The sequence below is a fragment of the Struthio camelus genome, chromosome 5, assembly GCF_040807025.1.
Source record: "Struthio camelus isolate bStrCam1 chromosome 5, bStrCam1.hap1, whole genome shotgun sequence".
Lineage (NCBI taxonomy): Eukaryota > Metazoa > Chordata > Aves > Struthioniformes > Struthionidae > Struthio > Struthio camelus.
In genome coordinates this window covers 66,217,216-66,232,247 of record NC_090946.1, presented here as the reverse complement: position 1 = coordinate 66,232,247, position 15,032 = coordinate 66,217,216, and the positions used below count along the sequence as shown (strand labels likewise).

The following is a 15,032-nucleotide window of genomic DNA, read 5'->3' as shown; positions in this document are numbered from 1 at the left end:
AAGCGCAGTCTCTTGGCTGGTAACTTTTGTTCTTACCTTCTCTGTCCCTGTGTGTTCACAGAAGCAATGAGTGGGAACCGCTGCCCTCCTCTTCCTCACAGTAGAACCTTCTCCTTGTCTCTCCTTCTCCTGCCTTCACTTCCTGCTCTCCTTCTAGTACCTTCATAGCAGTGTGGTCCTTGAGAAGGTGGCCCACGAGGTTGTGATCTCCACCCACGCTCTTCCTCAGTTTGAGAAATCATGGGCTAGCTGTTGGGTTTTTTTGTGCTTGTCTTAAACCATTTTAAATGCCTTTAAATTCGTAACTGGAAGGAATAGTCTCATCATTTTGTCTCACTGGGAGCAGTGGTTTCAAGCTGAAGAAATCTTTTGTAATTAAAAGACAATTTCATCCTCCCATAAATAATCCCTGGAACAGAATGGAAGGGAAAGCCACAATCTGCCTCTTCTGATTTCTGCACATACAGCATAAGGATATAATATAGATCAGCCTGAAAATGGGCTTCTCTTGATTTAAACACAGCCTTACCCTTAGGTTAACCAAGTCCTTATAAAGCTTTTGTTTCTATTCTGTCGTATTTTGGTGTACTTCTCCTTCCTCCTCTACCCTTTGGAGCTGCACAAACATTACCAGCTACCCAGCATTCATGAGCCAACATTACAAGACTATGCTTGGATGAAGGCGGATGTTTTGTTAAAGGAAACATATTTTAATTTTGGTTTATTTTTCAGAAGGGATCCTAATTCATTTCGGCTGTGGGGGAAATGAGGGAATAAAGAGCTTGGAAACTCTCTACCCTGCCAGCCACTGCGCTCTCTGCATGTATTTAAACTCTCTAGTATGTAGTAAAGACCGCATAAATGCAGCAGACTGATGAGCAGGCTGGATTAAATGTGCTCTGGATGCTCCTTGTATTTGCTTACAACTCTGTATCATCCCTATTCCCTTTAGAATAGGGAACACCTATAGGAAACCAGATTTGTGGTGCTAGTTGCTAACAGAGAGGTGAAGAGTGTGATGAAGGCCTGTCCCTGCCTCTCTGCTTACCAACTAGAACCTCTGTTTTAAAGAAAGTTAGAGCAGAGTCGTCGGAGATCCCTCATGAAGTGCAGCCATGCATGCAGGAACACCTACCGCTGTTGCTGTCTGGCAGGTGCTACTCGAGGACTCTCCTTAAACTGAGCCTGAGCCCTGTGGTGCAGGTCTAGATCTGAGTTTCCTCAATTCTCAGCATACAGCATGGTAGCCAGGCTTTCTGGTAATGTTTCTCTACAGATCAGCTTTTCTACTGATCTAATAATCCCACTGCCAAAGGGAGGGATGTTACACAGTACAAGTTTATGCTGGTCCAAGAGAAACTTTCAGAGGAATATATGTCCTTCATCTTAACTTTCTTAGTATCTACTAATTTAAAATTCTATATATTTGGTCTACTGGCAGATCTTGATGTAGTGGATGTTTATATGATGTTACGATTTAGCATTGAAAGCTTCTGAGGACGCACACAGACACACACTCACACCTCTGCTTCCTCAGACTGTACTGGCTGTAGCGCTGCAGAATTTCTGTAGTCTGGATTAGTCGGAGCATTCTCCACGGATGGCTTCTCTGTTCCATTCTTGCTTTAAAAAGCCTGCTCTCCTGCGTGGTTGATAGCAGAGCTGTCAGTTCACTAACTGGGCTAGAGATGACCCAGTTCATTCAAAGAAACATTAAAAACCTTCCTTGCAAAGCTTTTCTAGTGTTTCTGCATCAGCTTTGCCAATTCAAAAGCTTTGAGTTAAAGTAGTGAGCCAGAAATTTTCTGGACCCCTTCATAATTTTCCTGTAATTTTCACTACCGGGATTACCTATATAGCCTTTTAATCTGATGTATGTGAACAATTTTTTTTGGCAGTTACAGAAGGCAGTATAACAAGGTGTTCTCAGCAGCAGGTTGTGCATACTGTGTTTTTTACCCAGGATCTTGTTTTCCCATAGCTTACTTTCCTTCTCTGGAGTGCTAATCCTTCTGTGTCATACATCTTCTGTTCAACTTTTCTTCTCTGCTAATCTCTGGATTTGTGCTGCTGCCCTTCCTAATCCACAAGAGCATTTGTGACCTCAGAAGAAACCCTTGGCAAGACGCTTTTTTTGGATTTGAGTAACATTGATTATTCTTCCTGCAGTGCTCAAAACCAGCAGTTGCCTTTCAGGCCATCCGTGAAAAAGATTGAGCTGCTTAACCACTTGCCTACCAAAATCTGCTGGATGCAATCATTTCCTAATAGGACTTAAGCTCTCTGTTTAATATGTTGCTCAAAAACAGCTGTGCATCTCTGCAAGTTCTGGAAATTGCTTTCTGCAGGTACCAAAATATCATACATAAAAGAATGAGATAAGCCAAGCGGAGTTATGTTCTCCTTTCTAGAAATTTTTCTTCACTGGTCTGTAAATCAAAACCAAAAAGTAACAAAGTTCTATTCTTGGATTTAAAAAAATTACTGCAAAGTTCACTGTGAAGTGCTCTTTGCCACAGCCCAAACATGGAATTTCTTGGTTTGGTTTTAAAGGGGCAAAGGGGCAATAAGTCGGGCTAATAGGGCAGTGATGCTCGGTGGAGGTTTATTTGCCAGGGTCAGAAGAATGAGGAGCGAGAAGAGAGAGCAATGGGAGAAGTTTGTGTAAATGAGATCCAGTAACTTTTCCCAATGGTGTTCTGCTCGCTGAGCAAGAGTCGGGCTTTGCTGTCTGCCCCTTTTATTGTGCAGATGACGATAACACTTATTAGATGTTTGTTTCTGTGGGACGAGTGCTGAGGAGGCTATGGTGAGGCATTTCCAGCCAACGTCCAGGTGGATTAACTGATTGCAGGATGAGCCTTGAAAGAGCAAAGGTTATTCATTTTGTGAGTGGTTAGGCAACTGATCCATAAATGATGTCCCTGTGTGTTAGTACATACGGTATAAAAAGAGCTATGAGACTTCTTTTGCCTCACTTTAACGTGAAATGTAGCTTCTTGCTTCCCAGTCTGTTTGGAGATCATAACTAGCTTTTGCGGAGTGGTGGTGTGTGACTCCTGAAAGTGTGTCAAGTGCTCACACGTGTTCTCTGGCAACCTGTGGCAAACAGTGGAAAGTAACCAGTTCTGGCATCAGCTTAAGAAACTGCGCAGAAACAATCTGTTAAACCCGGAATCTTCTCCTCACATGTTAATATTTGATATCTGAGAAAATGGGAAGCCAGCACGGCTTCATAGCTCCTGCTGCGCTGCCCCTCACCTTTAGACATACCTTGCTCCTTGGGATATAGCCTGCATCTGAGATTTTGAACCGTGTGTCCCAGCACAGGAAGGCTGTGCTACCGCAGCCTTTCCTTTTCCTTTACTGACCCCCTTAAAACTAACCTGTGCAGAGCAACACAAGATAACCTGTAGAGGTTGATCCTGCGGTGGTAGAAAGGTAAGCTAGCTCTTCAGTAGGTCTCGAATTTCCTCAATTCTGAGAAGACTAGTGAAAAGCTACGGTATTTTCAAGCTATGTTTCCTTCCTGCTTAGGAAAGAGTTCCTCTCTGTGACTGAGGTTGGTGTTTTTACCAATACTGTGATGCCCTCTCTCCTCTCGTCAGTTAGAGGGCAGAGTGGAAGAGCTGAGCGGGGGAAGTCTCCCCACCGCAGCGGATTTCCTTTATCAGACTGCAGCCGCTGCAACAGGACGTTAGCAGAGGAGAATGCAAGTTAATTTGGCACCAGGGAAGGATGACTGGGTGAAGAGGTGAGGAGCAGGGAGAAAATAGATCCTCTTAGTGAACTTGTCACTCTCTGTCTTTACAGCTCTTGATGGTTGGGTTCATGTTTGCCCTTTGCGGTGGGGCGGTATTGGTGTTTCTGTTGCAAAGAGAGGTTTATGTTTTCTCCCTGTACCTCTTGGCTCCAGCAGCAGCAAGCACTGAATAGTTGAGCTACTTTTGCATGAGGAGAGCTGAGATAATCTCCTGACTTGGCCACAGAGCTCAGGAAGAACTCTCAAATATTTAAACGTTTTAGTATTTACTTGGAATGTGTAAATATTTTAGAAGATACGGAAAAGCCTGCATATCAGTAAAAATACCTATGTTTAGTCTACCAGATAATAGAATGTCTTTTCTCAGGATGTTTTAGTACATATTTTGTCACCTTCCATGGGCTTTAGCATGGAGCCGCTTGTCACTTTGGTACTTGCGTAGAACTGACAGTGGGGTTTGCAGGAATGTCATCTCAGTGGAGGGGCAGGAACGGAGTGCTCCCCAGGACTTTGTTCAGCAGAAGAGAATGAGCCCGTGTTGTTTGATCCTTTGCATTTCCCTTGATTTATCAGAAAAGCAGAAGGCTTCCAAGTCGTCTTATTCTGTGACTGCTGTTCCAGATTGTCTATGTGAGTATGTCTCACACATATGGATAGGCATGCCTGGCCATTTTCTTGATTTCTGCACGCCTCCCTTTTCAAATACAAGCACTGACGCTCTTGTAATTAGACTGTCCTCTGTATTTTCTTTTCCTTTCCTTTTTACAATAAAGCAGAACAGTAAAGCTGGCACTATTGCTTTTTACTTGTTCTCTTTCCTCTCCAGAATACCTGAGAAATATTTTTAGAGGCTTTTGTCCCTGAGCTTTTTGGGAAGAGAACAGCATACACAGATACGTCAGCTGCCGATTTTCAGCTCCTTGAAAACTTGGATTTTCAACCTGAAGCTCGCTACTTTTTTTTTTTTTTCCATTATGACTTGCAAAAGACTGATGCACAGTGAAGTGAAACACTGGGGCTAGGTTGGGGGGGGGAAAGGAGAATTTTAAAGACTTCATTTTAAAAAACTTTTGATGTAAATATACTTGATAAAGATACAAAAGAGGAAGATGACGACTAATAATCTGAAGACGTGGGTGCAGTGAAATTCAATAAACTGAATTGAGCCTGCAATGAACCCCAAACGTTTGAGGGGTCAGTGCAGCCTTAACTGAGTATGTATGTATGTATGGGCATGTGTAGAGAAGTACATATACAGCCTCAGCAGCCAAGGGCCAGAGAGGCCACGTCAGGCTGGTGCTATATGCCCTGTTCACAAGGAGGAGCATTCGGTGCCAGAAAATAGTTAAATTACCACGGAGACTCTTTTGGACTCTGATTTATGGAAACACATTGCAGAGCATTGAAAGATCGCTACAAAAAAAGAAAGAAAATTGGACGGATTTTTTTTTTTCCCTTTTGTGGCATTTTACTAGCTTTTTTTTTTTAGCACCCACAGTAGTGTCAGATGCTTGGTCCAGGTGGTCCTGAAGATTTAGTCTTTCATCTGCCTAGTGAGAAGGCTCAGAAAAAAACCTATTGATTTCTGATGGTTTTTCTGCTTATCTTTGTTCACTTCCTTTGGGTGAAAGATTCATCAAGTTTTGCAGCAGGGCAGACTGTTATGGAGAGGTCACATATTCCTGTTCAGTTGGTCCTAAACAGCAGATCAAATGGAAAATGAAACAAAGCAAAATTTAACAGTGCAGCATTCTGGTGAGCGACGTTTACTCTCCATTTCCAGACTGGGAGCAAAATGCTTAAACAATAGATCTATTTTTTTTTTTTAAATGAAAATATTTTAAGAGAAAAGTGAGGATAAATTGAAATAGCCCTCTGTGAATTCCCCAGGGATGTAGCAATAGACAGATCTTGTCCTCATTTCAGAGAGTAGAACAGGTTGGCATTGAGACTTCATTTCATGCAAATGATAATCCAAAAACTACTTCTGAAGAAGAGCTTTAAAAAAGACAAATCCAACTGAGCCAGATTCTGAAATACAGTTGATGATGACATGTACTGGGAACACTAAATAAAACCCACAAAACTATTTTTAATCAGTTAGATAAATGGTATTTCTTTTTGTTGAATCCTACATTTGCAGTTGTTTGGGTTTTTCTGAGTGAACGAATCCAGATTTTTTTCACTTGGACATAGTTTTATTTTTAAACACGGCTTCCAGGAATGCATGCATGTGGGATTGCAATTGGGACCGATAGAAAGTCCTGGCATCTTGCCAGGTGTTTGTCCCGTCCCTACAATATATCTATATTGCCAGTGTGCTGGAGAAAAACAACCGTAAAACTTTAAACAAATTACGCTTCATGGAAATAAACTTTTTTCCTCTCCTGTGTAGTGATGTGGGTAATGCTTCGGCTGTATTTAGAGGAGAGAGGATGGGGGGAAGGGAAGAGGATGGCAGCTTGCTCTCCAGAGGATGCTCTAGGAAGGCTATGGGGGGTGACCATGAGGTTTCTAAGCTTGGAGTGCTTTTTGACTCCAGGTCTTCTTTAGACGGTCAGCAGTCTAGTTATAGCCAGCTATCTATAAGAGCATGTATCTCATGGTTGTTCAGTCCATGGATTTATAACACCTGGAAAGGCATATGCCTTATCTGGCATTTGCTACAAATTGTGTTCTGCATTCAGCTTTGACAGGCTGTTTTCCATGTCATTCACCTGACTTCTGCTGCTACTTGCCACTTCGATAATAAGTAGCAAAAGTAGGAAACTGATGACCAGCTTTCTAAGAGAGAGGAGTAGGAAACATAGGATGTAGCCTGCCTCACAGAAGAAAATTCAGCATAGCCATATCTCAGTGTTTTTCAAGCTGGTGCTGATAAATCTTTTCTCTCACTTCTGTTGCTATGGTGTTAGTTCTGTTCAAAAACAAACCTTGGGGTGATCATGTCAAATGCAAAGATCGTTTGGAGAGAGAGAGAGATGCTGAAAGAGAAGGGAAGTAGGAGGGCTCAAATTCCAGCTGATGACAAACAATGAATCAGTGTTTGTCGCAGCAGAGGACCATCACAAATTTTGCACTGTACTTTCATGGACTTGCAATTGGGTCCAATATTCCACTTGAAAAGGCTTCTTTCTCCCTCCCCCACCAACCTTTTCTTCTCCTTTTTTTTTTTCCTCTTCTCCCCCCCCCCCCCCCAGTATATTAAAGGACGGTGGAACTCTTCCAAATGCTGCACAGCTCAGAAACGTTTGCTTTCCACAGTGTGGCCTATAACACAGAGAACTTATTCTTACATTTTGATCTTCCAGTCCACAAAATACTGGATCCAGCTGTATGTTTGTATGGTTGAAACGTACCTGCTGTCCTTGTTGAGCTGATTGAACTGCTCTTTGAGTTTCCTACCAGACTAGCTGCCTTAGCATGCTCATTTGAGTAATCTTGCTGTAATTTCTGATACTGTTTTGTTCATGAGGGAAGAAACAGGTCACTGTTACAGGGACCCTTTTTAATGCTTTCTGATTTGCATAGTAGGTGCATTTTCTCAAAATATGCCTGTTGGTTTTAGCTGCACACAACTGTGTGAGGAAGTTATCTTGCCCAGATGTCTTATGTTTCTGAAAAACACTGTGCTCAAAATGCCTGGATATGCCTTGAAGGCTTGTTTCTATTCCTGGGTCAAGGCTGAAAGGGAGGACTGTTTCCTTGTTTTCTGAACGTTTCCTTGCAGACTGAGCTGCAAGTGCAGTAAGAACATAGAGGAGTAACTAATCTCAGGTACTTATTTGCTTCTCACTGTTTTTCAAATGGGAACTCCTGAAAATATATTAATTCACATTTCTTTACCTCTGCAACTGGGAACTTTCTGACCCAGCTAAATGGACCCTTTGTGCTGCTTTTTCCTTCCAGCTGTGATAGGCAGCTGAAGAAAAGTCACGAAAAGCAGTGGGATCATCTGAAATTTCTTTTGAAGATATTAACTGATTTTCTGGATCTTGGTTACAGAGGTGTATCATCTCCTTCCACATCTTTAGCTAAGCTGCATCTCAGTTCGTTTTGTCTTGATTCTGCAGGCGTTAAGTCTGCCATTAGTCTTGCCTGCTGCACTACTCATGGGAGTAAAAACGAGAGTGCTTGCAGCGCTAGTTCTTTTGTGGCTCTCCTCACCCAGCCACAGCTTAACGGTATCACTAGGCATTCCCCTTCCAACATTAAGCCTGTCTTGTTTGTCTTTCCCAATTACATAATCTTGGCATACAGAGAGTTTGCTGTACACTTGGAAACAGGGCCTCTCTCAGTCTCAGAGGAGAGGTAAAATGTTCTCCAGTCATATTAAGAGCTATGTAAGTACTTCCAAGATAACACTAGTACCTCAAGCTAGACTTGTTAGCAGGAGCATAGAGTATATGTGCAAGCAAAGATGGCTTCTGGGAATAATGACAATCTTTCAGTTTGCTTTTGCTTCACAGTTAACTTCAGTTATTTTGCTCAAGTAAGTCTAGCTCAGGTAAGAGTACCTGTATGAGAATTACAATTGAGCTACGTGGGTTGGTTAGATTAGCAACTGGCATATTATTATAACTCAAGATGCTAGATCTCTGCTGTTTTAATTTAATTGGTGCCTTAGCTCCTGCCCTCACGTGTCATTGGTGCCTTCCTTAAGGTACTCCTTAGTTCAAAGCAGGGTCATATGTATAGATTTGGGAATTGTATTAGGATAAAACCCAAGCTAATGAGACAGTGAAGACCAGGCTTCTATTGCAGTAGTGCATCAGCAGCCCGCCCTGCCCTGCTGTCCTCTCTCTCCTGCCCCCCTCTCCTCTTCTGCCAGTTCAGTGAAAGGAATAGCAGCAATGGAAAGAAGTGTGTATGCAACTGTAAGATCACATGCTAACTTCAGTTTACTGCGCACACATCTGTATTCCATTTCAAAGGTGGGCTGTTCTGTAGTTTACAAGCTTAACTTGCCACTGAAACAGCAGATCACACAATTGGTTTAAGAGCATTTGGTAGTGCGGCAGCCTGTGTGTTGGCTAGAACATGACCCAGTTTTGGTATCTGCACTGTACAAAATTTTAGATTTGTAAAGAGTGTCATAGGATCATTCAGGTTGGAAGGGACTTTGGGAGGTCTGTAATCCGTCATCTTAATCATAGCAGGTTCGACGCTGAATTCAGGCCAAGTTGCTTAGAGCTTTGTCCAGTTAGGTCTTGAAAATCTAGAAGGATTCAAAACCTCTCTGGGACCCCGTTCTACAACTTGACTGTCCTCATGGTGAAACTTTTTTCCTTATTTAGTTGGAATCTCCACTGTTTCAATTTATGACCTGATGCGATCCATCTGAGCCCTCACGATAGCATTGACTAGCTCTCTTAGTACCCTCGTATGTATTCCATGGTGTCTTATGGCCTTTTCTGGATGAAGATTTCTCAAGAGGTCCCTGACTCAATCCTCTTCCTGTACAGATAGTTCCTCTGGTCCTTGAACTCTCTCTCTAGACACAGAGGTGCGAAAGGCCTTGTCAGTAAAACACTGAGACAAAGAAGGCTTTGAATACCTTGGCCTTATCTGTCACTAAATCTCACCGACCCTGTTCATTGGCAAGCCTGCTTTTTCCTAGTTTGTTCTGCTTTAGCAGAAGATGCTGTAGTTGTTGTCTATGACATCCTTTACCAGTTTCAGCTGTAACTGAGCTTTGCCTTTCCTAACACCATCCTGACATTTCAGATGATGATGATGACCTGATGCTATGCAGTCTGCTTACCTCGACCCTTAGCTCCTTCCCCTGGTGACTTGGTGTCATGACCAGAGCACACCTCTCACGGGTGTCACCCAGGAACCCAGAGAAAGGCAACAGGCATTCCCTGCAGCTCAAGGCCTAGGCAGCAGCATCGTTTCTCTGGAGCTCTGTCTGGGTCCAAGTCTCTGATGTACAGGGGTAATTCTCCTAACCAGTGCTGGAGACTAAGCCCTATGACACATTGTCATCTTTGTTGTGCAGGCCCACACTGTCTGGAGCAGAGTTTTTGCCCCCTCACCCACCTGTGTGTACTCCTTGCCCTGCTAACCACCAAAGGTGGTTCTAACCAAAGGTGGTTAGCTGTGCTCTGGGAGCTGCACTCCTCCTTATGAACTATATAGTTGACCCTGCAGCAGATGAATTTGCAAAAATCCTGAGTCACTTACTTTTGCGCGACCTGCGTTACTGTCCTGGGTACTGTTTTCTGCAGTCATTCAGTAAAGGGCATAGTACGTGTTCCTTTTATTAGTGATGTTAACCTCTGGTGGCTCATTCCTTTTGCAAGGATGTGTAAGTAAGGGAAAGAGAGCTGAACAAGGGAAGTACCAGCTCAGAACTTGCGAGAACCATGGAAAGTCCTTTGGATAAAGGTGCTTGGCAATGACTTTGTTTCTCTTTAAAGAAATTAGATCTAACCAGCTGAGACATCTGGGTAAAATTTTTTTTTTGTCTGACAATCAATGAAATGCATATTCTCAGGGATTTGAGTGAGTGGGGTTGTAGTAACATGCCAAAATAAAGGTGGTATACGAAGTAAATGCCCTCAGTGTGGGATATCACCTTGTACCTTCGGGTACAAGCCTAATTGAATTGAAACAATTACAGAAGCAAGAGCTCAGATCCTCCATATGTTAACATAAGGTTTCTCTCTGTTCCTTCAGCTTGACCTCACCAAACCAATTGAAGATCAGGGCCCTTTGGATGTGATCATACATAAACTGACAGATGTCATCCTCGAAGCAGATCAGAATGACAGCCAGTCACTGGAGTTGGTTCACAGGTTCCAGGTAAGTGGTTCTCAGCCCTTTTGCATTTGAGCAGGAAGGTAAACTTGAGGCAGCAAATTTGATCTCTTTATTTATGTCGTTAGCAATGTTTGAAAAGAGCTCTCTGGCATAGTGCTGCTCTGTAGCAGAGAGGTCTGGCAAAAATAGTTTTTTCAGTCTAAAATGGACTTGCGCCTTTGGATAGGTTTTACATTGTAGTGGTAAGCTAGGTAGTAGCTAGTTTCCCGCCCATCGTTGTTCTGCTGTCGTTTTGAGTGCACCAGTGCCATCCACGAAGAGGAGCAGATGATTGCAGGGTCTTCCCTGTTCTCGGAATGCTGATTTCTATAAAACATCAAGGCTTCTGGGAGTGTTTCTGTGCTCTAGTGCTGAGAATCCTGTTCTATTCCCGCCCCCAAGTTTACACCGTAGGTCAGAAATCAAGCCCAGGGCATAGTGATACACAGACTGTTTTACTGAAGGTTTCCTATCGTTAGGCTGAATGCTGATGAACTCACTGTTTTAGAAGGCATTTTTTCTAGTGGATGGCTTTGATCAAAGACATGTTTCTTTTTCTTCTCTTTCAACAAGAAGCAAAATTAAATAAAATATTTTCATATTTTTGTGATATATGAGAGGTTTTTCCACCTGATGTAAGCATAAATTGTGTAGTTCTGACAACTTTGCTTTCTCGGGAAATAATGTTCTATTTGCTCTACTTAATATTGTACTACTAGTAACGCAGAAAACATTTTCCTTAGTGCAGAAAAAATTCTCTTTGCTCTGGTTACAAAGCTTTTCTGCTTCCTCCCACCCATGTATTATTCAAACCTGCACAGGCGATGAAAAGGTTTGACTTGTGGGTCTGGCCCTCTGGCGCCAGTTCTCTGAATAGTAGGTGACTGTTGTAGTCACCTACTCACTGAGTAGTGCAGGCGTCCACTGCCCACAGCACTCGAAACTTGTGACTGAAGAAATTAGACAGATTGCAATGAACTTCAGGGGCTTTCTGCTAGTGTTCATAGTCTTTCAGTATTTCAACCATTAACTAATTTGTTTTCACAGTACACCCACAGATGGGAAAAACTGACAGCTAAAGAGGGGAAAGGACACGCACGTTGAGTAGGTTGCAGCTGGTTAAAACTCATGAAAGCCTGATTCCCAGTCCTTACCGTGTTGCATGCATTCCTGAAGGCAATGTTTTATGATGCACAGTGATAACAACTGTGTATAATACTGTGGCTCCTCCCTTGTCCCCTGCAGAATGTGCTGATGGAGAACTTGTGCAAACAGTTACGGAACAATTAGTAGGTGGCAGTGCAATTAGTATCTGAAACCCGTTTCTCTTATTCCTTCAATGGATATTGAACATTTTTAATACAATAAGAACGTCACTTAGTCAGCACATTGTATTCAATAACTTAAGGTCATGCATTTTTAGTTTTGGGGTATCTAAGGTCTGGAGAAGAGTGGTAAGTACAGAGGAGGCATTTTGTGAAAGCTGCAGTTAACTACCAAGGCTAAGTTCAATCTGAAGCAGGGTAGAGTACTTTGCAGCTAGAGTCTTAGCTTTGACTGAGAACTTAATGGGCTGTTCTCTTGTCTCCGTGACAGCTGCTGCACGCTTGGAATGCCGTTAGCGCTAAAATGACCTGCTAAAGCTAAATCCCTTGCCCTCATAGTAACGTTGATATGATATCTTGACGTTATTCTGTGCACCTTTGTTACCATTTAATCCATTATTTCTGTATGGATTAAATGTTGAAGCTTCTTTTTCAAAGCTATTAAAGTTAGAAAACCTCAGTGAGAATGATACTTTTTTTTCAAATGAGCATGTATGATAGATTCTGAGAGTTGTGAGAGATAAGTAGTATATGTTTATTCTTCAGTTCAGTGACCTGTTCTTTGTATCTTTTTTGGTAGTGCATAGAACAGAAGAATTACAACCTGATTAGAGATGCAAGCATCTAATAAACAATTAAAAACAGTTTCTGATATGGGGGAGGAGGAGAACAGCAAACAGCCCTCCTCTCAACAAGAAACAAATCCACCCAAAGTCTCTCTCCTAAAATTCTCAGATTCTTCAAAACCATGCAAATTGGAATATCTTATTTCAAATAATAAGTACAGCAGTAGGCTGGGAGGGGTGTGTGTGTGTTTTTTTTTTTTTAAAACACAGACTATTTGAAATGAAACTACTTTTTTAAACTTTTAGAAATGATAAATGTTTAGTACAGGAGGCCAAACTTGCATATAACAGTTAATACAGCATAATATTAGGAAACATATGTGGGGATACTGTTTCCATTGTCTAAGCTTTTGTTGAGAAGAAGGTATTTGTATTATGTAGTGCAGTTTACATTTTTTTCAGAAAGTGAAATATAGTATAGTTTCGGCACACACATGCTTACTGCAGAGATCTCAAATTTCCACATATTTTTTTCAAAATTTGTATTGGAGGGAGGGTGACACGAGTCCTTGTTTAAAAGTATGGCAAAACTCCCTGAAACCATAGACGTGTATCTGGGTCATCAGATTTATTTGCTACTGTCATGAGTGATGGCATAAATTTCACCACCTTGATCTTTTGATCACAATATTTAAGCTTTCTTTAGTACTTCAATTCCACCAGCTCCTTACTTGGTGCTGTTTCTTTACCCTATAGGGTAAGTCTGACCTGCATACTTAATGCTATATTCATTAGCCTCAAGAGCTCATTGCAGTTACAGGAATGCTGTCTTGAATCACATTAGTCTGTAGACCTGAATTCTGAGTTGGAGTTGAATTGCTCTTTGGTGTATGCATATTTTTAATGGTTGTTTGCTGTCAGACTTTTTGAGCCCTGGGAAGACTGTAGGAAGACCTGGGGGAGTGCAGTGTCTGTTGACTGTCATGAAGGGATCAGCTAAACTAATGAAGAAAAACACACCTACTCCCAGGAGGTTTGCATCCTTTCTGCAGCAGTGCAGACTCCCAATGGAAATTTTTAGACGTATACAAATCAAAAAAGGTTGCAGACTCCTGATTTATAGGAGAGTTCTTACGTGGACAATATTACAGCTTTTGCTATTGCTGACAAATTTCATTTGAGCCACCTTATTTCAGAACAGCTGAGAAATATGTTGTATTCAAATCCTATGTGCTATGGTATATGGCAATAGGACCTCTCCCGTTTATATGCCTGCAGGAAATAGCCATCTATTAATGTACGTGCCACTTTGTCATTTCTAAATGGCTAACCTGTCAAGTTGTGCCCTTGATCAAAGTTCGGAGGCAGTGAACTGTGCTTCTCTATCACCTCAATTGCCCTTTTCCAAGACGTGATGTCCATGTACTCCAGTGAATTCACTGTAGTATTCTTGCATTTCTCAGTGTGGTTAATTCCCTCTTTATTAAAACTCTGGAGCAACTTGTTATGAACAGTTTAAAGCTAACAAGAAAAAGCATATTGCCCTAAAATCCTACTTTATCTCCTGTTCAAGTACAGCCTAGTGTGCAGATTCAACAATTCAGTCTGACCTCTCCTTCCCCTCCCGTTAGAAATAATAAATCAAGAGTATCATCGTACTTGAGGTGACCTCATGTTAAAGAGGACACAGTAGTTTATTCCTATGCTTTGTTATTTCGTAGCACTCTGCTTCAGCTCTTGCTACCTTTGTTAATATTGGAAATCATAGATCTTTCTCTTTTGTGGACTACAAAAGGAAGTCGGCAAGAAACGTTCCCTTAGGATTTGGGGCAAACAAACATTAATTTTAATGCTAGCCTAGTGTTTCCTGTCCCATTTTTTCTCTCCCATGCTCCTTCCCCAGGTCATCTGTGTTAACATCATCTCTCCTGTTGCATGTGCCTGAATTTTTTTTTTTTGTTAGCAATATGGCCTTAATCTCATGCAACGTGTAAAGTAATGGGTGACCTCTCAGGTCATTGATTTGGACTGGGGATATGCTTCTTGCAACATGTTGACTAATGTGTAGAGGTGAGAACAGTTGTTTATCTCAGGCAGTCCTGGAGAGTACTGACAGAGGTATGCGCTACTTGACATGGGATGTCAGATCTTTTCTGTAGGATTTACACGGTGATAAATTGATTTAAACATCTACGTAGCACAAGAGCATTCTGTTTCGTTAGGTGTTTTTCCAGACCTTTCTGCTGTCTTCCAAGAATAACAGAGAACAAATGGGAAACAGGTTAGGCCAGAACAGGTTTAGGTTGCAGTAAAACCAAAACAGAAATAAGTGTAATCCAGAGACTAGATAATAGGGCTGAAATTCAGTTCTTTGGTCTGTTCCCATCTCTGTTGGCACAGAATGCTTATGTCCTTCTGTGCCTCAGCTCACTGTCTCCATTTCATAAATGAGTCTCTCTCTCTTAGTAAAAGGCTTCATAATTTTCCTAGGAATATCAGTGTTGAAGCAGAAGTAGTACTTCAGTTCTTATGAAGCTAATTTGCAGTAGGTTGGTGGGAAATCTGAAGTCGTTT

The 15,032-nt window shown here is 41.8% G+C and overlaps 1 protein-coding gene across 2 annotated transcripts in view; it reads left to right on the top strand.

Annotated features, from left to right (window-relative positions):
• ITPK1 (inositol-tetrakisphosphate 1-kinase) overlaps positions 1–15,032 on the top strand; it is a 160,893-nt gene that overhangs the window by 66,543 nt on the left and 79,318 nt on the right. For both annotated transcript variants that reach the window (XM_068946871.1, XM_068946872.1), the window contains one exon: positions 10,445–10,570. In XM_068946871.1, the coding sequence (XP_068802972.1) occupies positions 10,445–10,570 (126 nt within the window). The remainder of the gene's footprint in view (positions 1–10,444; positions 10,571–15,032) is intronic.